Raw genomic sequence first — 26,706 nt, forward strand, 5'->3', positions numbered from 1 at the left:
TTCCAAAAGCAAAATCTTTAAATAGACCAGCACCTCAGTTTTACTCCAGGTTCACTTTGTGGTTTCATAACAACCAGTATGGTCACTCCTTTATTCATCATGCGAGGCTATCTTAACTTTCTCCATCCTTTGCGACACTAACTCTGTCAACGCGCTGTCACGCTTTCGTCTGATAGGTATGCAGCAGGACCCCCTAACTTAATTTGCTCCTGTTATCGTTCTCTCTTGCTTGTTGAAAAAAAGGCAGCGCTGTTCGGCTGACCTCCTGACCATTATCACATTTGATGTATTGAAGTGCAGTGCTGTTTTTAGTTTCTTTGAGGAAACCGGATCGAGCCTGAATACCGAGCGACAGTCACTTTATACAGACTAAGCTTGTAAGCTCAGCTTTATCAGTGATTCTGAGAACATGTAATCGTGTGATCTTTATGAGTTATTTTCTAGTGCTCTCTCAACTCAGATATTTATCAGTGGTGAATAACAAAGATTTAAGAAACAGAGCCCTGCAATCCCCCATCAGACACTCTGTCCATCTCCGCTGAGGACACAGAGGATTTTCCGTGGAGCAAAACATACAATATTGTGTCTAAAACACAGTTTATTGACCTGTTGTATAAAATCAATGCCACATTTGCAATTGTGCAGATATTCAGGGGGGGAAAAACACACTCTTGCATGTGTGATATTGCTAAACTATATCATATGATATAAATATGTATGACAGATTTATAATATATAAGGCAAAAACCCATACAGGGGCATTTTATTGCCCTCATATCCTGAACTTTACGGGCATATCACTGCATTCTAATAGGCTGCATCATGTAGTCAGTTGTCGTCCTTCATCATGTTCGTCAGCAACTGCATGCAGTGTAAGATGAGGCTGGTGCATTTACTGCATAATAATTTTTTGAATCCATAATTGATCACACCTAATTAACATGTTAAATTGACAGCCTTAATACAAATGCATATATTGTAAAGTTATAGTTATGTAATAATTGCTATAATAGTAGTGTTATGATTGCTTTTTGATAACACAAAGTGAATGCCTTTAACCCAAAATGAAGTGTAAATTACTATTATTAACCGGAATTATAATATATTTAATATTGCAATTTACACTGTACATGAAAAATCTCAAACTCCTAATTTCAGAAGCCCACCACACATCCCTGTTGTTAGGGGTTTGTTATAAAGACTAATAACAAACAAGCTGATTAGAGTCTGTTTTAATTCAAAGACATCATGACTGAATCTGACCCAGATGTTGGTTCTTCCAGAATCACATCCAGGCTTTATCTCAAATGATTGCACTGTACTTGTCCACCAACTTGAATAGTACCTCAGCTGCATGTCATTTTATTTATTCAGAGACTTTTAAAATAATTTTTGCTTGTTTTTGGTTTCAGGGCTCAAAAACGCTGGAGGCAGATGGGGATGGAGCTGAGGATGTGGACGAGGAAGAGGAGGAGGATGGTTTGATCCAGCCAGCTCAAATCTTTGCTCCCAAAAGTTTGATTCTCGTCTCCAGGCTGGATTACCCAGAAATATTTAGAGTAATTAAAAATCTGTCGCTCTGTCCATCTGTTTGTCCATTGCATTTTGTGTAGTCTCTCTGTGAAACACCGCCTCTCAAAAAAAAACATTTTGTTCCTAATATATTTTAGTGATGTCAGGAATGTGTAGCTAAAAAAAGCTTTGGCATAAGATTAGATTTAAGATACAGAAGAAAGCAGCCAGCTAGTGACTGAGCTGTCCTTTAGCATATCATGCAGTATCATCCATTTTCTAAGTGACCAGTAACTTGAGTTATTAAGCAAAATCCATTTTTACTTGCATTTTTGATGTGAATCACCCATACATAACTAGGAATTTTCATGCATGAGCTGTAGTTGGATTTAGGATAATTAAAACCATCACTGGGTTGAGAATGATATTGATCGTCAGCTTTTAAATCATTAAAGTCAAAGATTTATGTCTGCTGATGGAATAAAAACAGGGATTACAGAGACAGAGAGGAATATCACAGGAGCTCAAAAGCAGGAAATCCTCTCATCCAAAGTTTTATGCAGACTGCCTGTCTCAATGTTTTGTACTTTTGACCTACATTCATGAATTTGGCATGAGCTATGCCTGGGAATAAGTTAGTTGAGCTGTATTGCTTGGTAAAAAAACAAATGTTTATGGTCACAGACCATATCCCTTAGTTTCTCATTGTACCCAATTTAGAGGGCACTTTTATGCCCAGATAGATAGATAGATAGATAGATAGATAGATAGATAGTTCTCCAGAATTATGCTCTAAAGAACAATTCAAAGAGATGTTTGCTATGCAAGTCATCATAATTATTATCACTCTTACTTGGGGTTAGGGATTTAAATAGTTTGTTTTATGAACATGATTGATACCTCAAATTGTGCATTTTGTTGATAAGTCTTGTCAGACTTGTCATGCTTTTCACTGTGACTCAGAAAACCTTAAAAATCACCTAGAACACTATAGCAACACCCTAGCAACCACCCACAACACTAGCAACACCATAGCAACCACACATAACACTAGCAACACTCTAGAAACCATGCAGAAAACATTAAAAATCACCTAGAACACTATAGCAACACCCTAGCATCCATGCAGAACACTATAGCAACACCATAGCAACCACTCACAACACTAGCAACACCATAGCAACCACAAATAACATTAGCAACACTCTAAAAACCACGCAGAAAACCTTAAAAATCACCTAGAACACTATAGCAACACCCCAGCAACCACCCACAACACTAGCAACACCATAGCAACCACACATAACACTAGCAACATTCTAGAAACCACTCATAAAACCTTAAAAATCACCTAGAACACTATAGCAACATTCTAGAAACCACTCATAAAACCTTAAAAATCACCTATAACACTATAGCAACACCCTAGCAACCATGCAGAACACTGTAGGAACACCTTAGAAATCACTCACAAAACTAGCAACACCATAGCCACCACACATAACACTAGCAACACCCTAGAAACCACTCAGAAAACCCCTTAAAAATCACCTATAACACTATACCAACAACCGAGCAACCACCCACAACATTGGCAACCACACATAACACTAGCAACACCCTAGAAACCACTCAGAAAACCTTAATATCACCCAGAACATTGTAGCAATACCCCAGCAACCACCCACAACACTAGCAACACCATAGCAACCACACATAACACTAGCAACATTCTAGAAACCACTCATAAAACCTTAAAAATCACCTATAACACTATAGCAACACCCTAGCAACCATGCAGAACACTGTAGGAACACCCTAGAAATCACTCACAAAACTAGCAACACCATAGCCACCACACATAACACTAGCAACACCCTAGAAACCACTCAGAAAACCTTAATATCACCCAGAACATTGTAGCAATACCCCAGCAATCACCCACAACACTAGCAACACCCTAGAAATCACCCAGAAAACCCTAAACCGCCCAGAACACCACAGCATTTACCCAGAACATTCTACCAACACCATATCAACCATTATGAACAACTTTGCAACTGTAGCAATAGAAACAAGTTGTTAGGTCAACACCTATTTGATTGTGTTCAGAAGTGTTTTACATGTGTTTGTGTGTCAGGGACTAGCTGATTGTTTTTTTTTTTTTCCTAGGGCTGCTTGGGTCTGATTTACACCGTGTACATTGACAGTCTGAGCTTCCCTCTGGAAGGGTTGGTGGCAAACCTCTTCACATGCTTGGTCCCAGTGGCTGGAGGTTCCCAGGTCAGACATTACTTAACCAAAGAATTCCTCATCTGTCTCGAACCCTGACCCCTGTGGATACTCGAGCACACAGAGGGTTAGCCAGGGTTCATTTGTGTACCTGTGTACCTTGAGGAAAGCAGGGTGTCTCATATTGTATTTTGTTTTCACTGGAGACTCCCGAGAGGCTTTAGGGGTCAGTGAGAGAAGCCCGTTGTTTTGTTTTGAGCTAAAATATTACTAAATGTTGCTCTCATGTTCTGGTTTGAGCGCCACAGTTCTTCTTTTTTATGTCTCGTGTTTCTTTTCGGTGTCTGATTCTCCTAAAACAGCAGATTTATCCCTAAAATGTATGTTTTCTCTTTAAACACAGTTTCTAAATCCACTCTTTTATTGTACACTGCGCTCATATAAATCCAGCTAAATGAATAAATCAACAAATATATATTGTTAAACACTCTAGAAATTGGTTTCAAGGGAATTATATTAATGCAGACTGCAGAGTTTTGCAGGCTCTCATGTTGAAATCATGTTGTTTTTTTGATGTAATTCACCAGTACATTCAAAAATTCCTCCAGAAACCATTATTTTTCCCAGCTGGATTGTGGCATCATTGTGATCAAACAGGGTGTAAGTTATAAACAGACCTCAGGAGAGGTATATATTCATCTTTCAGTGTGAGTCTAACTCCATCCGCTTGGAATGTGTCATGAGACTCCAGCGCGCATCTGTTCATGAAACAGTCCATGTGCATCTTATTGGCTCTGTTTAATGCACGTCCTCTGTTTCTTACAATACAAGAGCCAAGATCTAAAACAAAAAGTAAACCTGCTAAAATATAGAGAGCTGTCCACTTGTTCTATCGCTTCCAGAGGGTGTATGTATATACTGTATATCATGAAAGCATATTATATCAAATACAAATGGTATATATACAATATATAAAATGATCAGATTTTGAACTTGACACATCCTTTAACTTCCCAGTTCACCCAATTTTGGAAACTGAGCTGCAAGAACGGGTTATTTAGAGCTCATTACAGTACACATCAAGATTTGAGTGCCCATATTTCACAAATCAAACTTTATTTAGTATTCAGCAAAATGCCGTTGTTGAGTAACACTTGTGAAAAGGTCACACAGGTTATTTATATAGAGTGTGTTTACAAATATAGTTGTAGAAACGGTCAAACTTTAGTTCGGGGATCAATTCTCACTATCAGAGTATTAGATTATAGCTCTTAACTATGAATTTTACCCCAATAAACTTCTAATTTGCTGTTTATTAATAGTTAGTAAGATGGCTGTTAGGTGTAGGTATGGGGTATGTGCTTTATAAGTATTAATAAACAGCCAATATGTTAGGAATATGCATGCTAGTAAGCAACTAGTTAATAGTGAGAATTGGGCCTTAAAATAAAGTGTTACTGTAGAAACATATAACCTTAATAACATTTTAAGTGATTGTCTGTGAAACATGATCAAATTAATAATTAAAATTATTATTTTTAATATGCTTCAGCCTCAAATGTGCTTTTTGTGTAGTTCCGAGCTATTATTTGGTATTCATTGATAATGTATCTTATGCAACTGTCCAAACCTGAATTTTTGTGTTGATGTTTTCAGAAGCTCTTTTCACTGGGAGCAGGGGACCGGCAGCTCATCCAGACTCCACTCAATGACACTCTGCCAGTCAGCGGTAAAAGTGCAGCGCTCCTCTTCCAGCAGTTAGGTGGGTGTCTTTGACTTTTATAGGGGCAGGCCAGCAGTATACTATATACAGTGAATATTGTATAATGTACTTCTTCCATGTCAGCTCTTAACTAGACTCTGACTTTTTATCTTTTCCATATTTATGCAGACATCTCCTGTCCTTTATAGTTCCGCTTAATGTCCCTTCCTGTAAACATGTTTTTGTAGAGAGGACTCATATGAGAATAATAGATGAGAACGGGCAATTTCTAGAAAAAAATTCTAGACAATTCAAATACAACTACAAACCTGCCTGCCATATTATATGTGTATATATATATAGAGAGAGAGAGTCAGACTTGTAACCCGAAGGTCGCGGGTTAAAGTCTCAGGTCCGGCAGGAATTGTCGGTGGGGGGAGTGAATAACCAGCGCTCTCTCCACCCTCAATACCACAACTGAGGTGAAACCCTTGAGCAAGGCGCCGCAAAATTGGCTGCCCACTGCTCCGGGTGTGTGTTCATGGTGTGTGTGTGTGTGTGTGTGTGTGTGTGTGTATGTTCACTGCTGTGTGTGTGCACTTGGATGGGTTAAATGCAAAGCACAAATTCCGAGTATGGGTCATTGTACCTGGCCACACATCACTTCGATTTTTCACTTTCAGTTTAAAAAGAATATATATGTGTGTGTGTGTGTGTGTGTGTGTGTGTGTGTGTTTATGTATACAGTAGTCAACATTTGAGGTGGATCAAAACCTTTCATCAAAGATGTCCTAAAGCCAAAGCAATACCGTTCTTGATGAACTTTTTTGATCCACTTCAAATGTTGACCACTGTATATACACACACAAAATGGGATAACATGGGGTACTAAACAAGGTAATTGTGACTTGCAAAGAGCAAAAGTCAGAATTGTGAGATGAAAAAGTTGCATTACCTTTTTTATTTTTATTTATTTTGTGGTGGGAAAACAGCATTGCGAGATGTAAATATGGATTTGGGAGAAAGAATTGTACAATTCTGAGTTTATATATTAATTTTGAGATAAAAAGCCAGAATAACAGAGTAATAGCCAATAATTTATTTATTAGGCCGAGACGTGTTCCATAAAACTACACCACAAAAACCTGATGTTCAGAATCTAATTTAAACCTGGAAATAAAGTTTTAGGATTCAGAAAAATTCCAAGGTCACAATAAATTTAGTGACAAGTAAAATCAAGTAATTTTGTGACATTGTGAACTCTTTGTACAGACTGTCAGATATTTTTGCTTCCATTAAAAAACAACCTGCGTTGTAGATCATTGTCAGATCATGTTGGAGAATATGATCACCAGCATTACACAATCGTGTGCAGTTAATTTCAGTCATAAAATCAAACGGGAGACACGCCAAATACTAAAAAAAAAATATCTGACATTCATGTTCCTTTTTCAGTTCAACTCTTTGACTCAAATTAATTTGCTGATAATACAATTGCAAATTGAAACATTTGTATTTAGTTAAAAGAATGAAGTATGTGAAGACATGTTGATAAATTTGTTTTCTGTTCTTGTACGAAAAATGTCAATTTTCCTGAGTGCATATTACTTGATGTAGCTCTGCTCTGATTAAGTCACATTGGCTGCAACTTTCGTTCCGTATGCAGAAGTACACCAAAACAACTCTTTCCACTCAGCAAGCTTTCACAACCTATGAATGCACAGATGGTTTTGAAAGCACAGAGTGATCAGTCAAATGTCAGATTTTGAAACACAAAGACAAAAAAAATAAGTTTCAAGACATACACAGTTTTTATTTAGCGAGATGAAAATCAGTTGCTTATTATGAAAGAATGGTGTTGCATGGCAACCTTAAGTAGTGACCTGCAGAGGAATGTACTAATGGTGTGCGTGCTGTCCCATGTTCAGCTGGAGCACAACACAAAGCATTTGGACAGATGTGCATGCACCACTTTATAACAGATGCATTATGTCGTAGTACCATCCAGCTGCAAATCAGTCTTGGGCTAATTAACACCACATTAATGTCCTTAAGGCCTTTGTCAGCATGTAAGATTAGAGTTTTCAAATTGAACAAACAGAGCACGTTCTAAATCTGTCAAATAAAATCAGAGTATTCGATTCGGCACTTAGTATTTTCTTCACCTTGTGTTGTGCAACTGGTGAAAGTAGATTTACCCTTTTCCCCGTTTCACCCGTTTCATGTCATATAATATCATCTGTGTTGTAATTATACCGTGTACTATTTTTAAGATTGGTCATGATTTATTTTGGCCAGAATTTGACTTGAACTGTTCAACTTAGATGCAGGCTAATGTGGAGTTTTTCATTACAGTTCACTGAGGTTTTTCATTTTTTTATGGATTTATGTAGATCTCTGATTAATGACAGTCTTACTAAACAATCCCTTCAGAGTCTCTTTATAAACCTGATGACCCTTAAAGCAGCGTGGGCTTTTTATTTGATCACGTGGCTGTCTCTCTGAGAGCTTTGATACGAGCAAAAGTCGCCTTGTCATCTTAAAGGGTGAATCTTACTAAGCCTGTCAAGATCATATTTCACTACACAATCAGGAAAGATGAATTATGTGAAGAAAATTGAGAGCATTAAGATATTTTTGCATTGTGACATTTTTTTTTAATTTGGGATAATTAAGAAAAATTCCAATCTCCCAATTCTCATAACCTTATATACAGTATAAACATACATATTATACATACACCACCATTCAAACATTTGTGGTCATTAAGATTTTCTTGTTTTTTTATACCAAAAATACTGTAAAATAGTAATATTGTGAAATATTATTACTATTCAAAATAACTGTTTTCTATTTTTTTTTATTTTTTTTTATTGATATCTGTGATGCAAAGCTGAGGTTTAAAGGGATAGTTCACCCAAAAATGAAAATTCTGTCATTATTTACTCACCCTGAAGTAGTTCCAAACCTGTATGAATGTCTTCGTTCTGCTGAACACAAAGGAAGATATTCTGAAGAATGTGGGAAACAGAGCAGTTCTGGGGTACCATTGACTTCCATAGTATTTTTTTTCCTACTATGGAAGTCAGTGGTGCCCCAAAACAGCCTGGTTACAAACTTTCTTCAAAATATCGTCCTTTGTGTTCGGCAGAACAAAGAATGTCATACAGGTTTGGAACTAACTTGAGGGTGAGTAAATGATGACAGAATTTTCATTTTTTGGTGAACTATCCCTTTAAGCATCATTACTTCAGTCTTCAGAGTCACATGATCCTTCAGAAAGGAAAGGAAAGGAAGGACCAAGTGTGGCGTCCCATACTTGGCTCTGCATTTATCCCATCCAAGTGCACACACACAGCAGTGAACATACACACACACACCATGAACACACACCCGCAGCAGTGGGCAGCCAATGTTGCTGCGCCCGGGGAGCAGTTGGGGGTTCGGTGCCTTGCTCAAGGGTCTCACGGTATTGAGGGTGGAGAGAGTGCTGGACATGCTGGACATTCACTCCCCCCACCTACAATCCCTGCCGGACCTGAGAACCCGCGACCTTCGGGTTATAAGTCCGACTCTAACCATTAGGCTATGACTGCCCCGACTCTGTCTAATATTAGAATAATTTCTAATATTAGAATGCAGAATAATATTAGAATAATAGAATAATGTCTAATATTAGAAATCGGTCTAATATGCAGATTTGCTGCTTTGGGTTGTTTTCAGTCAACAGTTGGGTTAAATGTTTAACCCAACCTTCTGGGCAGTAACCGAACCGCTGGGTCAAAAAAAAAAAAAAAATCAACCCAATCGCTGGGTTTGTCTATATTTTACCCAGCACTGGGTTGTATTTATCCCAGCTTTTTTTAGTGTAGAAATTTGAAAAACCATTATAGATGTCTTTACTGTCACTTTTGATCAATTTATCTAAATCTCTCATTGTATCTTTGCTGAATAAATGTATTAATTTATTTAAAAAAAAAATAATGATATCAGACTTTTGAATGACGCTGTATGCTTAATATTTTAATATATAATAATATATATAATAACCAATTATCAGTTTTACTGGAAATTCAGCTTTTTCTCAAATTACATTCAAGCAAACAACTCTTGCTTTCCAAGATGACTCGAGGTTCTGTGAGAAACAAACCGATCTTCCTTGATGCCTGTCAAGATCATTAGTACCTGCTCTTTGTCCTGCAATGGAAAGTTCACTAGTGGGTTTGTAAGGCAGCCTTAGTCTTTGACCCAACAGAGGAGAAAACACCATCCCAAATACCATTCTGTGTGCATGGTCTCTGATAAGAGCATCAGGTCAATGTCTCATCCTCCCAGATCCACGGCACTTCTGGGACTGATCGTGAGGTTACCCAAGCCTGTAATATCCCAGCAACATGCCGACCTACATGAGCTAATAAAAATGTCATCTTGAACTTCTTTGTATAATTTACACTCTACCTCCTCTCCATTGTTTTCCTCTGTGAATCAACAACAGATTTATCAATGATCAGGCCTATCTGGCTCAGAGCTCGTCCTTGGTTTGACTGTATTTTCAGATGGGTTACATCAACGTTAGTTATAAAAAGCTGTGCTCTCAAATGCTTTTCTTGTCTGCCATTCATTTACGCTTTACCAAGGATTCATGCACTTGTTTCATACATTATGTGGCAATAACATCTTGAACATCATACTCAGCTTCAGGTGCTCTACAGAAGCATCAAAAGGAAAACAGGAACAATTGTCTGTCAAAATATACAGTAGTCGCCTGTCATGAGTGACAGGTGAACTATCCCTTTAAATACCATGGCCATTAAGCCAGAGGCTCATTTATCAATCAATCAATGATTCATTCATTAGGACAGTGATTGTTGCCACCCACTGGTGGTTTTAGTTTCATATTTAAAGTATAATTTCATTTTTTTCCAACATTTCATATTTATGCACTGTAAAACTGTTATCCAGTGTGTATTCGACATATTTTAAAAATATTTTATTACATTATATGTGCAGTTGTTAACAGTCTGTATAAATATATCTAAATGCCACTTCACATGCCGTTTTTGTGCCACCTCTGCAGTGCAAAAATAGATTTAGCTGATTTCATTTGATCGGTAGCAGCCCTATAATGTTTTATTATAAAAAATAAATAAATAAATGAAAGGGGACACCGGTTAGAAAGTTACCTTTATGAAAGTAAAAAAGGATTGATTTAAATATCACCCTTTAATGCAAAAATGCTGGAAAAGGTACTGTCACTGCTTATTGGTTTGAGATTATTTTTCAGTTTTTAATCCTGCAAAGTGTCTTCCATGTTGGTGTTGTAGAAATGGCCACTCTACCGGTCTCTCACCATGGAAAAATCAAGGAAAAAGAACGTTTGCCATCATAAGGCTCAGTGTTTATTGTTTGCAGCTTTTTCCGTCCCTTTCTGTGCATGGGTCAGAAACGTGTAGCCGTTCCAAAAGATAAGTAAATGTCACAAGGTCAGGAAGAGTTTTACTGGATGTCTCGCAGATTCCAAGGAACGTTCAAGAGCAGCTTGTCATTACTACAGGACCCTAAATGCTAGAAACCACTCAGACCATAACGATTCATGTCAGACATTTACAATGACTTATTGCATTTGTTAAACAGGTCGAATGGAATGACAAGTATGCAACTGACTTCATGTTCCTAAACATTTCATCCTCTCTTTGCTCATTGTTGGATTCAGGTATTTCGTCACCAGGACAGTCAGTGTGAATTTTCATATCTTGTTCCTGTTTATTAGTGCATATCAGAGTTTGACACAAACATAATGGGAACGTTGACCCCAGCAGCGCTGCGGATACGTCTGTTAATAGCTGGCTGTCTCTGTTTCTGCCGAGCGTGTGATTAATAGCCTCAGTGGTATGTTGATGACAAACAAAAACAGGAACTGTAAACTTTTATCTTCCGCGCTCTCCTCTGACTCCCGTTGAGGAGTTTGCTGTATAATTTATGTCCCCATTACATATTTGCCATTCTCTAGGCTTTTTTGCATCATCATGATAAAGACAGATATGCAAATGAATCGCACCCGCTGATAGCATTGTTTATGCATTCTTGGTGTTGTTTTAGCACCAGATGCACTGATGGAATTACGTAAAAGAACGGAAACAAGCCCAGATTTTTCAAGATCCCAGTTTGAACATCGATAAGTAAAAGTAAAGTAAAAAAAAAGTCTGAACCAGCGGCTAAATTATCTTTGTTATTTTACAGTCACTTGCCAAATAAAAATATTGTTTTTATTATTTTACTTGTAGATTAGTTTAAAAAGCATCCTAAAAACACAGTCCGTTATAGCAGTTGACCAAAAAACAAGATTAAGAGTGCAGCAATATACTAATAAGAAATTATTATTATTAACCTACACAATTTTTAATGGACTAGTTAACTAACATGTTTGGAAAAAATCTATGCTATGGTGGAGCATCTATTTTATTTCAATTAATTGGAGAAAAAAAAAGGATTTTATTTTCTTTTTTTTTATATATATATATAATTATTTGGCTTTTGGGTTTCAATATCGTTTAATTAAATTTATACATTTATTATTTCAACAGTTGAAAAAAAAAAATTTTTTTGATCTTTATTTAGTAAAGTGGTAACAATCAAGATCTGTTACTTTTCTCTTATCCATGTCTTTGTTTTATACTCACTATGAAATTAATCTTTAATTTTGTGTTGTAAAAATAATTGCCTTTTGCTTGTCCTCAATATGTCAAATTTTTATTTTGTTAAATGTGTACATTTATTAAATTTAAACAGTAAAACATAAGTTTTTTAAACATTAATAGTCAAGATTGTTATTATAAAATTAATCTTAAATTTTGTTTAGGGAAAAATTATTTTTTTAATTTTATAATTTTAATTTAATAATTTTTTTTTTGGTTGAATCGGTGTCAGTTTAAATGGTACAAAAAAATTAAGCAATGACAGTCAAGATCTAATAATGTAAATATGATGGTTTGCAATGTGATACATATCATATTGTGACGTGGCAGACAATACCTAGCCCTAGTTATAACCTCTCATGTTTTCAGAAAAGGTGCTTGAATATATTTGAACAAAATTTTGCTGATCAAAAATGTCATTAGTAATTTTGCATTTGTGTCGTTTTGATGTGTTCCAGGGATCCAGAATGTTCTTAGTCTCTTCTGTGCGGTTCTGACAGAGCACAAGGTTTTGTTCCACTCTTCCAGCTATCAGAGACTAGGAGAGGCCTGCCGTGCCTTAGAGTCCCTCATGTTTCCTCTTAAGTACAGGTGGGTCAACATCGACTATTACTGATATACCCAGAATAACTGACCTTCAGTTGCCTTGATAAGAGCATCTTATTTCATTAGCGACATTATTAGCAAATCTAGTTCATTGCATAAAAACTAGGACAACTCAAATGCGCCAAGAACAGCTTGAATTAATTCAGAAATGATAAGAGTGTAATTTTGCAAATGGTTCTATTTTTAGAGTCTTTTGCAACAGTATGTACTATTTTTGTGCTCTGTATGTAATGAGAACAGTCTGATGTTAGCATCTGCTGATTGTTTGACATGATGATGATGGTGGTTGCCTAACTCTGATTTGGACCACAGCTACCCCTACATTCCTGTCCTCCCATCTGGACTGCTAGAGGTGTTGAGCTCGCCTACGCCCTTTATCATCGGAGTGCACTCCATGTTCCAGAGCGAGATCCAAGAGCTGGTGAGCTCAAGGCCTTACAGAAAGGCATTATTCATTCTGCCTTAAAACAGCTGGTCAGATTCTGGTAACGTTGCTCCGTGACTCACTCGGTAATTTCTGATTGGGTTTTGGTTTCTGTTTACAGCTCGATGTGATCATTGCTGACCTTGACGGAGGAACAATTAAAATACCGGAGTGTATACACCTCTCCCAGCTCCCCGAACCCTTGTTGCACAATACTCAAAAAGCACTGTCCATGGTAAAAAAATACATGTAATTTATTTACTGTTCAACTTGGGTTGCATTGCATGCATACTAGACATTGCATGCATATGTTTTTTATTATTATTTTAAACATTTGTTAAAAAAAAAATAATATGGTAAAATTAACCGTAACCATAAATGTACAGTAAAAGCTTCACCTGTCCTACACCACTGTGCTTTGGAACAGACATCGAGGAGCGAGCTTTTACCTTTTTTAAGATTATCCGATATAAGACTTGCATATAATTGCAGTCAAATGGAAATAACTCTGCTTTTGGTAATGTTGACTTTTACCAGAGATGGACTGCACACTGTTTTAACTGTGCATTGAAATTCCATTAAAAGGAAGTTTAATTAGGTTATTTATATAACTAATATCTCCATTGGCCTTGAAAGGTGAGTGTCAAAACCATTTATGTTCTGGTTTCCTTAGCTGTCGGGCTGTCTCAACTATAGACTGTAGTTCATGCAGTGCACCCAGAACCCATATCTCAAACTGATTTTGAGCTAAAATAGTATGTGAAAGATCAGATTGTATTCAAAAATAAACTCTCAAACAATCGATAGTCGAATTAAAATATCTATGTGTAATGATAGAATTCTGTTATGCCAATATTGTTATTATTCATTTGGTAAGGTTGTTTATGAGAAAAAAACAAACTTTTCCATGCTTTTTGGAGATATGTGTTCTTCTTCTGACAGCAATGATATGAGCCAGATCATAGATACTTGAGACTGGGGTCTTTTGATTTGGGCCAATAAACAAGCACCTAGAAACCATCATGAACTCTTGTAAACACATATCAGTGCCCTGGTAACAACCCACAACACCTTAATGTCTTGGTGGCCAGGTTTGCATTGCCATTTATATTTTATTGAAAAATACTAGCTATTTCAATTTGCTTTCACTAGTGGTGTAGAAATTCTTTAGCTTTAATTGTCATATTTCATAATCTTTCTTCAGTAGCTAATCTGTACTTTCAACATATACATAACCTATTGCGATTTAATAAAGTGCGTAGCGTTGAAAGATGATTCTGACTGGAGACATTCCATATGGTATATTTGCACCATTTGTCTCTTTCCCTCAGATAGCAGGATATTTCCTCACTGTAAATACCTTCTTTGTCTTCAGGCTTTGCACCCAGATCTGGAAGGAGCAGATAATGCCTTCCCACCCCCTCGTTCTGCTCCATCCAACCTCAAACTGCTGGTAAGAGCCTGGTTTGTCTATTTTCGCTTTTACAATCTCGCAAGGTTACACGTGAATTTTGCGGGATGTGTGGCTGACACTCACGTGGCTGACGTGGGAGTCTCTTACTGGGTCTTCAGGGGGCTGAAAAATCAGTTAATTTCAAACTCCCATCACGTACACATTTTATTTTGAGGCGAGAAAATGTTCAGTCTGACTCATTCCATCCTCGTACGTTTATCTGGAATGTCTCTCAGTCACTTCTATTCTGGCTTTCTTGTTTTTGACAGGATAAGGAGGTGAGGGCGGTCTTCCTGCGCTTGTTTGCACAACTCTTCCAGGGCTACAGGTCCTGTCTACAACTTATTCGTATCCATTCCGAACCTGTGATTCACTTTCATAAGGTGAGAGCTGGGCGCTGATCTGCAGCTTTATGATGTTAAACCTCATTTGCAGAGTAATCAGGCCCATCAGCCCACAAGCAATTAGGAGCAATTACTGTCATCGTGCCAGATCAGTCCAGTAAACTCAAGTGCTTGCATCATGACTATTCGAGAAGGATCTTCTCACTAATTATGCCCAGGGGTTTCAATGAGGTATACAGATATACAGTATCATATTAATATTTTATGTATTTGAAAATGTATTTCTAAGTGTGGTAGATTAATGACCTTTTCTCTCAAAAATCATTTACTCACCCTCATGTTATTTCATGGCCTGTATGAATTTATTCTGTGGAACACAAAAGGAGACAAGCAGTAGTCACTCAGTCGCTTTCAAGCATAGGAATGGAAAAACCACTACATTTTTGTAGAAAATCTTGCTACGAACAAAATGATTTGAACACACCTGACATCATAATTACGACTACCCAACTCGTAAATATGAACTTCTTAGGAGGACTTAAATGCACTGAATAAATATTAATCTCATGTCATGTTATATAGATTGCCAGATGGTACAAACAACTCTGACTGGTTTGAAATACAGCATTGTTTTTCTCTCCTTAACCCAAGGCAGCTTGCACTTGTACAAACACCTGCCTTTTCATAAACACCGTGGATTTGGGTCAGAGCCAGAGAATGAAAGAATAATCTCAATGAACTCGCTAGATAAGCACTGAGCTTTGCCTCGTCCACGCTTCGCTTTGAAGTGCCTTGGTGCAAACGTAAGCGCTCATGCCGATGGTATCGCGGTTAGTTTGTTTAAAACACTTGTCTGTCGGATTGTCCTCGCAATGAGCCAGATGAGAAGTATCAAACTCGTATTTGCAAGTGTTATTTAACCCCCCAACCTGTTTTTGTTTGTGTCGGCCGATGTCTCTGTGGCAACGTCTCAATACGACCCTCATAAAGCACCCCACATGGCTCAGATTATAGCACAAGAATGCTTCACATCTCGAAACTGAGCAGCTTGTCCTGCCAAATGCTCCTTAATTTACTGTCTGATGCTGCAGGGGATCTGTTTAAAATATACATATGCCCATCTCATTTGATGTATCTGGTGATGCAGATAACAGACATCTGACAATTTTTCTTCTGGAATTTGTTTTGTTTAGAAAAATCTCTCTTGATGTGGGATGCCACGATTTTTCTTTGATCGTTGACCTTCTTTTCCCTGATAGGCTGCCTTCCTGGGCCAGCGAGGCCTGATAGAAAATGACTTCCTGACCAAGGTGTTGGATGGCATGGCCTTTGCGGGATTCGTGTCTGAACGGGGACCTCCATACAGAGCCTGCGATCTGTTTGATGAGGTGCGGGACTTCTTTATTAGAGCCCACAAAGTAACACAGATGTTTAGAAATGGATAATTTATGGGCTGTTTGTGAAGGTAGGAAACATTTGGCCATTTGCAGTGAAAAAGGCAATCCCAGAATAATCTGACAACCTTATAAAAACAGTCTATCCAAGATGGTGGAGAAAGCAGGAAAAAAACATCAAACCTGGAAAAAAAATAATCCCAAACTTACAAACAGTGACAGAAATTCACTTTTCTATTAAGGTGGAATATTTGCCCCCCTTTAAATTGATTTCCAAATTCACCTTTATAAAGGCATATAGCCCTTTAAATATATGACATTATACATTTAATATGTTCATCTCACCTTTTCTGTGTTTTCAACACTATCCAAAGTTTAAGAAGGCTTTCCTGTAGCTCAAATAGTAGAGCATGGTGCTAGCAACACCAAGGTCATGGGTTTGATTCCCAGGGAAAGCAAGAGCTGATAAAATGTAAAAACTGTAACTTGAATGCAATGTAAGTCGCTTTGGATAAAAGCGTCTGCTAAATGCGTAAATGTAATGTAAATGTAAGAATAATTGTTGTTACCATGACAAAAAAGGTTGCCATTTCAGGTTATATTATTCTTCCAAAAAGATCAAGTCTTTTGCACATATAAGCACAACACTTAACACAAAAAAATAAATATTATGCTATATAAGACTGCTTATTACAGATATTATGTACCTTAAAAGAATATACTTATGTGCAAAATGACAATGCGCTATAGTTTAAATGTATATTTAATTCAGTCAGCTGAATTTAAGAGTATTTTTTATTCACTCAGGAAGTCTTACATATATGTAATTTCAGAATTATATTGTCTTTAAAGTGTACTGCTGAATGTACTGTGATGCATTTATGCAGTGCTACTAATCCGTTATTGATACAAAATGATATCACAAAAATAGTAGTCAGTAACATAATCCGTTACATTACACTTTTTAGGTAATATAATTATTGTTAAATGGGTTACACTTTATTTCGATAGTCCACTTTAGACATTCTACTAACTATAAGTAACTTTGTAACTACGTGTCAGCTACATGTAAACTAATTCTAATTAATTTGCAACTACATGTCTACTACAGTAACTCTCAGAGTAGACCGTTAGGTGAGGTTTAGGGTTAGTAGAATAAGTTGATATATACTTGCAAAGTTTCTCATAGTCAGTATGTTGTGGAGCCATCAAAATAAAGTGTTAGCAGATATGAAGCAGACAGTCTATTAATACTCTAATGACTGCTAGTAGAGGACTGCATGTAGTTGCAAAGTTACTTACTGTTAGTAGAATGTCTATTATTAAGTGGATTATCGAAATAGTGTTACCGTTAAATGTTATGAGATTGATTTTTAAATTTAAAATAGAATATAGAAATATGAAATGTTGTAAAAAATGGTTTTAAAATGCCAGTAGGTGGAGGCAAGTCATGACGTTAATTAGTGCATCATTGATTCATTTATTCAACCGTTCAAAACAACTGATTCATTCAGGAATGAAACAAATGACTCTATGATCACTAAATCATAGACTCATAGAATCATTCAGGAACAAAACACCATCAGAGATGCAACAGTTCCACCGTGACTATTTTTGGAACTAATTTTGCTGGAGGAATAGAGCAAAACGGTCAATATAAATGTACTTCACTTAATAATAACTTAAACATAGGTTATTTTAACGTATTTATATGTTTTATTATACACCATTGGATCAAGTAGTAAATAGTGATGATCTTAAAAGAGGACAAATGATTGTGCGGCTCAGGGCTGCGCTGGTAGGCGGACACTGAATTTCAAAACCAGACTGTCCGACCTAAAACCAGTCAAATGCCCACCCTAACTGAGTATTGCAGTGCTAGCGTGTTGCTACCTGTATAGAGCGTTCCAAATCAGTCACTTTCAGTTAGGATGCTGCCCATGTGGGCAGTAGACAGCAAGGAAGCTTGCTATTTGTTGAAGCACAGCCCATTTTTTGTGTCTTCAGAATATTTTAAAAAATAATTATGAATTGTACCAAAAGAATCTGATGGAATCGGATTTAAATTTGTCACTATTTCATCATGTACTGTATGGCACGATTCAGTAAACAACTGTAATCGGATCAAATCATTGTTAGAGCAAATATTTACTCTCTTACTAAGAAACATCATTCCACAAGAGGAAGATAATACATGCGTGACTCAGTGTAGCTGAGTGAAATTCCAGCTATTGTTCTGGGTGATGTTAAATCAATTACAGGTGGAAAAACTGATTTCTTGTGCACATTGTAACCACATATTCATGGGTTCCTACACTGAACTGCTCTGTTTCTGTTCTATAGTTGGTGGCCTTAGATGTAGACTGCTTTAAGGAGGAAGAAGAGAACCTGGTCAAATTCCAGAAGCGCTTGCGAGAGCTGTCCGAGCAACTTTATAAAAACGTAAGCACATGACGCCATCTCTAATGTCAGTTCCTTCAGGTGCTTGAACTTTAGTGGCTGCTGCTTGATGCATGTTTTCTCTGTCCTTCTGGTTGACCTTGTTTTTGCCAAGAGTTCTCCCTTGTCACGTTTGATGGATTTTATTAAGAACGTGGGCTTCTTGAAAGGTGAACTCTGTAATTTTCCCCTCATTATTAAAAGTTTTACACTTAAAGACTGAATAGAACTTTTGATGAATGTTTTGTAAGTGATGTACACTCACGTGAAAGCGGGTCACCTTTTGGATTAAATACTGCTCAGTTTACCCCGGGTATTAGAAATTTTCACTCACGGTATACAAAAGCATGAATGACTGCGAAAGCACATTTTCACGGTGGAGGTTATAGTGCACATAGAGTTATGTTCTTGATGCTTGACGGTGAACTTTTTCCAATTTTTACAAGGAAAAACATTAAGCTGCAGCTCTTGATGCTGAATTTAGACAGCTGTTTTGACATGCATTCTGTAGGAGAACCCAAATCCCCACATGGCCTTCCAGAAAGTGCCTCGGCCCACCGAGGGCTCACACCTGCGGGTGCATGTGGTGCCCTTTCCCTTGTTGAAGGAGGAGAGGGTGGAGGAGTTGATACAGGAGGGCCTTGCCAAGCAGCACACTGCCGCTATCAGTACCCGTCCAGAGAGGAAGTGTGTGGTGCCTGCTGGACCACCTGTGGGTGAGTGAAAATAATATTATTATGTTACTTTATAAATGTATTCCTGTGATGCAAAGCATCATTACTGCAGTCTTCAGTGTCAAATGATCCTTTAGAAATCGTTCTAATATGCTGATTTGGTGCTCAGTTACAGTATTATCAATTATTTGTGCTAATAATAATATAATATTATGAAATATATGTAATAATATTTCACAATATTACTATTTTTAACCAATAAAATGCAGACTTTCAAAAAACATAGACAAAAAAATTCTTAATATTTCAGACTTTTTTGACTGGCAGTGTGTGGACAGTGCTAAAATGATTTAAATTTATTACATTTAATTTTTTGAAACACATAAAAAGGTAATCATAATGCCACTTAACAAATTACATTGGTTTTATCAAAATGAATAAACACGTTGTTCTAATTACAACCCGAATTCCAGAATTCTTGGGACGTTTTTTTTTTTTATTTGAATAAAATTAAAACTAAAAGACTTTCAAATCACATGAGCCAACATGTTATTCACTATAGAACATAGAGAATATAACAAATTTTTAAACAGAGGAATTTTACACTTTTATCCACTAAATGTGCTCATTTCAAATCTGATGCCTGCTACAGGTCTCAAAAAAGTTGGCGGGGGCAACAAAGGGCTGAAAAAGCAAAACATTTTTTAAAAGATTCAGCTGGGAGAACATCTAGCAACTAATTAAGTTAATTGACATCAGGTCTGTAACATGATTAGCTATAAAAGGAATGTCTTAAAGAGGCAGAGCCTCTCCAATCTGTGAAAGAGTGCATAAAAAGATTGTGAAATAGTTTAAAAACAACGTTCCTCAAGGTCAAATTGCAAAGGCTTTGCAAATCTCATCATCTACAGTGCATAACATCATCAAAAGTTTCAAACTGGAGAAATCTCTGTGTGTAAGGAACAAGGCCGAAGACCTTTGTTGGATGCCCATGGTCTTCAAGCCCTCAGATGACTCTGCATCACTCATCGGCATGATTCTGTCATTGACATTACTAAATGGGCCCAGGAGTACTTCCAGAAACCTCTGTCGGTAAACACAATCCACCGTGCCATCTGCAGATGCCAACTAAAGCTCTATCATGCAAAAAGGAAGCCATATGTGAACATGGTCCAGAAGTGCTGTCGTGTCGTGTGGGCCAAGGCTCATTTAAAATGGACTGTTTCAAAGGGGAAAGTTGTTCTATGGTTAGAAGAGTCCAAATTTGACATTCTTGTTGTAAATCACGGACACCGTGTCCTCCGGGCTAAAGAGGAGGGAGACCTTCCAGCGTGTCATCAGCATTCAGTTCAAAAGCCAGCATCTCTGATGGTATGGGGGTGCATAAGTGCATATGGTATGGGCAGCTTGCATGTTTTGGAAGGCACTTTGAATGCTGAAAGATATATAAAGGTTTTAGAGCAACATATGCTCCCCTCCAGACGAGGTGTATTTCAGCAGGACAATGCAAAACCACACACTGCAGCTATTACAACAGCATGGCTTCGTAGTAGAAGAGTCCGGGTGCTGAATTGGCCTGCCTGCTGTCCAGATCTTTCACCTATAGAGAACATTTGGCGCATCATTAAACGAAAAATACGTCAAAGACAGCCACAAACTCTTCAGCAGCTGGAAACCTATATCAGGCAAGAATAACCTCGATGCCCAGACATCTTCAAACTGTTTTGAAAAGAAGAGGAGATGCTACACCATCGTAAACATGCCTCCGTCCCAACTATTTTGAGACCTGTAGCAGGCATCAATTTTGAAATGAGCTCATTTTGTGCATAAAATTGCCAAATTTCTCAGTTTAAACATTTATGTTGTTATCTATGTTCTATTGTGAATAAAATATTGGCTCATGTGATTTGAAAGTCTTTTAGTTTTCATTTTATTCAGATTTAAAAAAGCGTACCAACATTTCCAGAATTCAGGTTGTATTTTCAGATAACATGTAATAATATTTTAAAATTCACTTATAGACAGGGTAACATTGGTTAAGGTCAGCATGATACGTAATTTTGTTCAAGACAGACAGTTATTATAAAATATGAGTTTGGCAGACAAAGCGGTTCTAAACCTCTGATTTAATTGTTTGTTAAGTAATTTAAAAAATGTAGAACTGTTGATCATTAATGCAGAATAAACCTTGACAAGGGTGATCAGCATCCTAATGTAAAGCACCAGAGGTCTTGTATCATCCTGAAGGGGGTAATTTGATTATTTTTTAAAAGGGGTTACTTATTGACACTGGTGTCCTTTATTTAGCTTTTGACCTGTTGTAATGGCAATAAGCCACTTAAGATGGTGTGTGACAGTGATTTTTATCACAGTTAAGGGATTTACAGTATAAACACTTATCTTTGTGTTATGCATACCAATACTGCTTAACCACGGTTAAGTCAGTGTAATGCACTGTTGACTGTTCTTGTCTTTTATGCAGTGTCTATCATGGGCAAGCCCAGCTCGGTTTTTAACAGCGCTCGTAGACTGGAGGTGGTCCGGACATGCATCGGTTTCATCTTCGACAACAAGACTCTGGAGACAGAGAAGGTGATGCAATCATTTCTGTGATGACAGAAGGATTAAACCCACACATTCACTTGCACATCTGGAAAAAGACAGCATGCATTAGTGATGGCATTCGCAGCACGATAAGCAAAGCTCTTCAGCTGCAAGTCGTACAAACGTAGGAGGAAAGGGGTGAACAAACAGTCACACATATTCTTCTAATTTCCCTACCCTTATCACTAATACTAATATTGTTCTAACATTAACCGTGACTGCTATTTGTCTAAAGCATCTTAACATTTTTTAAGCTAAATAACTCTGTGCAAATTACCTGTAGCAAAGGAAATCTGCTCACAGAGGATGTTTGGAGCCTGCCATCATTTATGATCTCTCCCGGTGTGTTTGCATTGGATTGGTTGCCAGCTACCTGCACACATTTGAGTTTAATTTGTAGGTTATACAATGCAAGCTTGCATCCCTTTATAGTTGTAAAAATGTTGTGCTTGCAGCTTAATGGATTCTCCGAGCCAGTAAAGACATCACCTCCACACAACCTCTACTCCATCAGCCCGAGTAAACCTGAGCGGAGGGTACTGCCTCCGTCTAGACTTAAAATCTCATCAATAACAACCGTTCTGGAATTTTAACTATGGGTCAGAGGTCAATTGGCTGGATTTAGCCAGAGCGATTGCGCCCTTTGCATGCGCGTATACAAGCAAACCACTTCTGCATCCAGATGAAACCAGTCTGGTTTAGGTGGATGGTGATCACTTAAAAAGCATATGTTTTAGTAATGTCTTGACGCTGCTGTTTCTTTCAGACACTCCCTGCGGCTCTTCGGGCCCTTAAAGGCAAAGCAGCACGCCAGTGCCTGACCGAAGAGCTTAGCCACCATGTGCAGCAGAACCGTGCTATCCTGGACCACCAGCAGTTTGATCATATCATTCGCATGATGAACTGCGCTCTACAGGTGGGTATCAGTATTACCAGAATTCATTACCACAGCATTAAAAGCAAAAGCACCAGAGCAGTTAGTCAAGTAATACAATTTTTCCTGCCAGAGTTCCAGATCACAAAATACAGGAATGCTGCAACACTAAAAACATTGGATTTTACTTTTTCAGTGCAGAAATTCCTGCAGTGTTATTTAGTGTTGGCCATTGCAAAAAAAAAAAAAGCATTTGCAAAATACTGATTATTTTCAAACTGTAGTATTTAGGAGAAATCCCCAAAAAAACTTGATTTTTTTTTATTTTTTATTTATAAATATTAAAGTTTAAATACAAATGCTAAATGCACTTTAATTTTAAATACATTTTAATTTATTTTAATTGTTTTTTTTTGGAAAAAACAATTAAAAATATAATTTTTAACATGTATTTATGCACACACACATGTATTTGCTGTACATTTACAGGAAACATTTTAGTGCTAGATTAAAAGACATACTAAAACACATACTAAAAGAGTTGCAATTAAACATCAAGCACTATATAGATATAGTGAATGTTATATAAAGACATGATTATTTATGCATGTCGTGGAAAGAATCTCTTAAATGTATATTAAAGTGGAAGTCAAGTTTACATTATGTAGTAAAATGATTTCCACTGTAATTAAAAAATATATAACAAACACGATTAATGTAACCGTTTTAAAGAAAAAAGGATGTTTTGTCATAGTTTTGGAGCAAGGGCGTCGCCATCTGCGTGTGACGTCACGTGGTTGGTTAGCTCCGTTGGCCAGTTAAGTAATATATAAGCATTTCGTTACTTTTTAAACACACAAATGTTATTTTAACAAACAAATGTTTTGGTTTTCACCATAATTACGATGGATATTCAACTTATACAATATCAATATCACGAAGTTTTGATCATTGTATCCCAAGCATTTACATAATGCGAAGCGCAGCGTGATGTAAACAAACAACGCTTCATATCGTTCATGTGGCACCTTATGTCAGACCTTTCAGACAAAAAGTTATTGTTCACCAGTAGTGATATGTAACATATTTTATGTTCATCTGCGAATTTACCTGCTGTTAAAAGAATGCAGTTTAACTAAACACCTGTATGATCGGGCTAGTGCTGCTTTGTCATTCTCACGTGTTTTAAGCCTCAGTATGAAAGAGATTTCAATCAATCGTGCTATGACAGATTGTTTCTTTGCGCGCACACACACACACACACGCAAAAATCGCTCGGCTCGGACCGCACACGAGTACCAAACTGAGTCCTCTTTCTAGTCTGCTTGAGCAAATGCACAGAATATTATGTTAATGGATGTTTTGATGAGTGTCCACGTAAATGTGATTTGTTTCTGACCCACTCTTCACCCCAAACCAGAGCAGGTTCACAACTTCTTCCTCCTGTAACAGCAGTACTGCTCGGTCCCCTCAGGCTCAAATGCATTAGCGATTGCACTTATTATGATCTCAACAGTCTTTTCAAGTTCGTCTTCCTCCATTTAAACAATTGTGTGTTCAAAAAGTAAAGAAATGCTTATATATTACTTTACTGGCCAACAGCGCGAACCAACCCTGTGACGTCACACACGGTGGTACTACAAGATGCCCTTGCTCCAAAAGCTCTGTTTTCTATAAAGTAACACTCCACTTTTTTTGAAAATAGGCTCATTTTACAACTCCCCTAGAGTTAAACAGTTGAGTTTTACCATTTTTGAATCCATTGAGCTGATCTCCGGGTCTCCCCAGCTAGGTAACTAGTTATGATATAGCTGGGGACTACTTTCAGGCGCTGCGTAATATCATTGCGCCTGCTGCACCCACGGTACGACAGCAAAGTTCCTTGATTGTTACGCCGGAATGAGAGTATAGTTCCTAGCCATATCGGTCTAGAAAATCGCAACTTTTCATTTTCCGTCAGTCTTACACGATGTAACTGCAGAAGAGTCAAGCAATAGGAAAATTATCGAAACTCATTTTTGAGCGAGATACTAATGGTCTAATCCGATTAAGTGCTATCGCCAGACCCGGAGATCGGCTGAATGGATTCAGAAATGGTAAAACGCAACTGTTTAACTCATGGGGAGTTGGAAAATGAGTCTATTTTCAAAAAAAGTGGAGTGTTACTTTTAAAAAGGTTACATTAATCATGTTTCCAAAGTGGAAATCGCTTTACTAAATAATGTAAACTTTATAGTTAATGTAAGCTGACTGCTTCACTTCCACTTTAAGGGTTTCCCCAAATTGCCATTTAGGGGAAATCTGCAGCTCTTTGCTCTCCCTTTAAAATACTGCCGATGGGACCTCCTGATAGGATCTGTGACGTAAAGTAGGTTATTAATTAAACGCAAAGCCTGGAGTCTTTTTAGAAAGGGAACAGCAGATTTAGTGTTAAACAAACATCTCTGACAAGGCGAATCGAAATGAACCTTTTAGTTTCAAAGTTCCAGATTTTTCAGAATTTTTCAGCCAGCACCGAGCCAGCATGACTTATTGCAGTACTGATTTATTACACTATAGGACATAATACTGTTTTAATTCAGAAAAATTTGGTAAAGCTTACTGATCTGTAAGTTTAGTGCTTCCTGTGAGGGATGTTTGATGTATGTTAAGTTGTTTAGATTTTGCGTAACTTTGTCTTTCTTGTCATAGCACCTCATGACTTATGTTGTGTTAGTCCATCACATTCCTTTATAAGCGGTCACATTGCTATTAATCTCAGAGTAGGGTCCCACTGGTAGTTCCTCGTGTTTTACTACTTCACGCCGGTGTGGCTGGGGGGATTTTAATGATGCTGTGCAGTTTAAACAGCTAGTGACTTTTATAGAGTCACTGGACATTCCGAACATACTCTTCGTCAAAATAATACAGACCAGCTTGGCCGTGGATGTCAACATCTGCAGCCGAGCAGAGCAGGGTTGTTAGATCAGAAAGTTTTGAAAACAAAATTTTAAGAAAAATCTACATTTATATATAAAAAAATTCAAAACCAATACAGATGCAATGGTTTCATATAGTCGTGTCATCTGATAGCTAAGCTGTATGTAGGTCTCTAATGTATTGTTTTCCATTGGGAGATGAGATACATATGTGGAGCAGCTTTCAAAAGATGAATTGCACGTGCTATCAGTTATCAGACTCTGTTAATCAAGATGTGAGACGGAAACAAGCCTGAGCAAGAGTGATTTCATGTAGATCTCCAGAGACTGTGTCAAGGACAAAGGTTTTTTGGCACAAAAAGGCAACAAAATGACATAGAACAGGGATAAAGATGACAAGCTATATGAAGAACATATGGATTGTCCATTTGTCTGATAGTCAATGATTATTTTTTTTAGAAAAAATAAGTATGAGCACAGCACTGACCTAAATATTTCAATAACAATTAATACAGTTTAAAAAATCATTCTGAATTTAACCCTCATGTTGTGATCCTTTTTTTCCCCTGAAAGTACACAGGGTTAACAAAAGAAATTGGAAATTTTGGGGATTTTTATTTCCTTACCTTGTTCCATGTGGTGTTCCTAGTCAAAAAAGGCTGGCCTACAAAAAATTGGTTATAAATTTCTTGTTTTGCTATGTTATTACTAGTGCTGTCAAACGATTAATCGCATCCAAAATAAAAAATTTTGTTTACATAATTTATGTCTGTATACTGTGTATATTTATTATGTATATATATAAATACAAACACATGCATGTATATGTGACCCT

At 37.2% G+C, this 26,706-nt stretch overlaps 1 protein-coding gene across 2 annotated transcripts in view; it reads left to right on the top strand.

Annotated features, from left to right (window-relative positions):
* LOC306887262 (myotubularin-related protein 13-like) overlaps positions 1–26,706 on the top strand; it is a 145,351-nt gene that overhangs the window by 56,588 nt on the left and 62,057 nt on the right. For both annotated transcript variants that reach the window (XM_079444880.1, XM_079444881.1), the window contains exons 4-16: positions 1,413–1,559; positions 3,685–3,795; positions 5,401–5,506; positions 12,600–12,732; positions 13,060–13,168; positions 13,293–13,406; positions 14,547–14,624; positions 14,894–15,007; positions 16,228–16,356; positions 18,706–18,804; positions 19,313–19,517; positions 21,958–22,067; positions 22,846–22,995. In XM_079444880.1, the coding sequence (XP_079301006.1) occupies positions 1,413–1,559; positions 3,685–3,795; positions 5,401–5,506; positions 12,600–12,732; positions 13,060–13,168; positions 13,293–13,406; positions 14,547–14,624; positions 14,894–15,007; positions 16,228–16,356; positions 18,706–18,804; positions 19,313–19,517; positions 21,958–22,067; positions 22,846–22,995 (1,605 nt within the window). The remainder of the gene's footprint in view (positions 1–1,412; positions 1,560–3,684; positions 3,796–5,400; positions 5,507–12,599; positions 12,733–13,059; positions 13,169–13,292; positions 13,407–14,546; positions 14,625–14,893; positions 15,008–16,227; positions 16,357–18,705; positions 18,805–19,312; positions 19,518–21,957; positions 22,068–22,845; positions 22,996–26,706) is intronic.

Source organism: Barbus barbus, assembly GCF_936440315.1.
Source record: "Barbus barbus genome assembly, chromosome: 2".
NCBI classification, from domain to species: domain Eukaryota; kingdom Metazoa; phylum Chordata; class Actinopteri; order Cypriniformes; family Cyprinidae; genus Barbus; species Barbus barbus.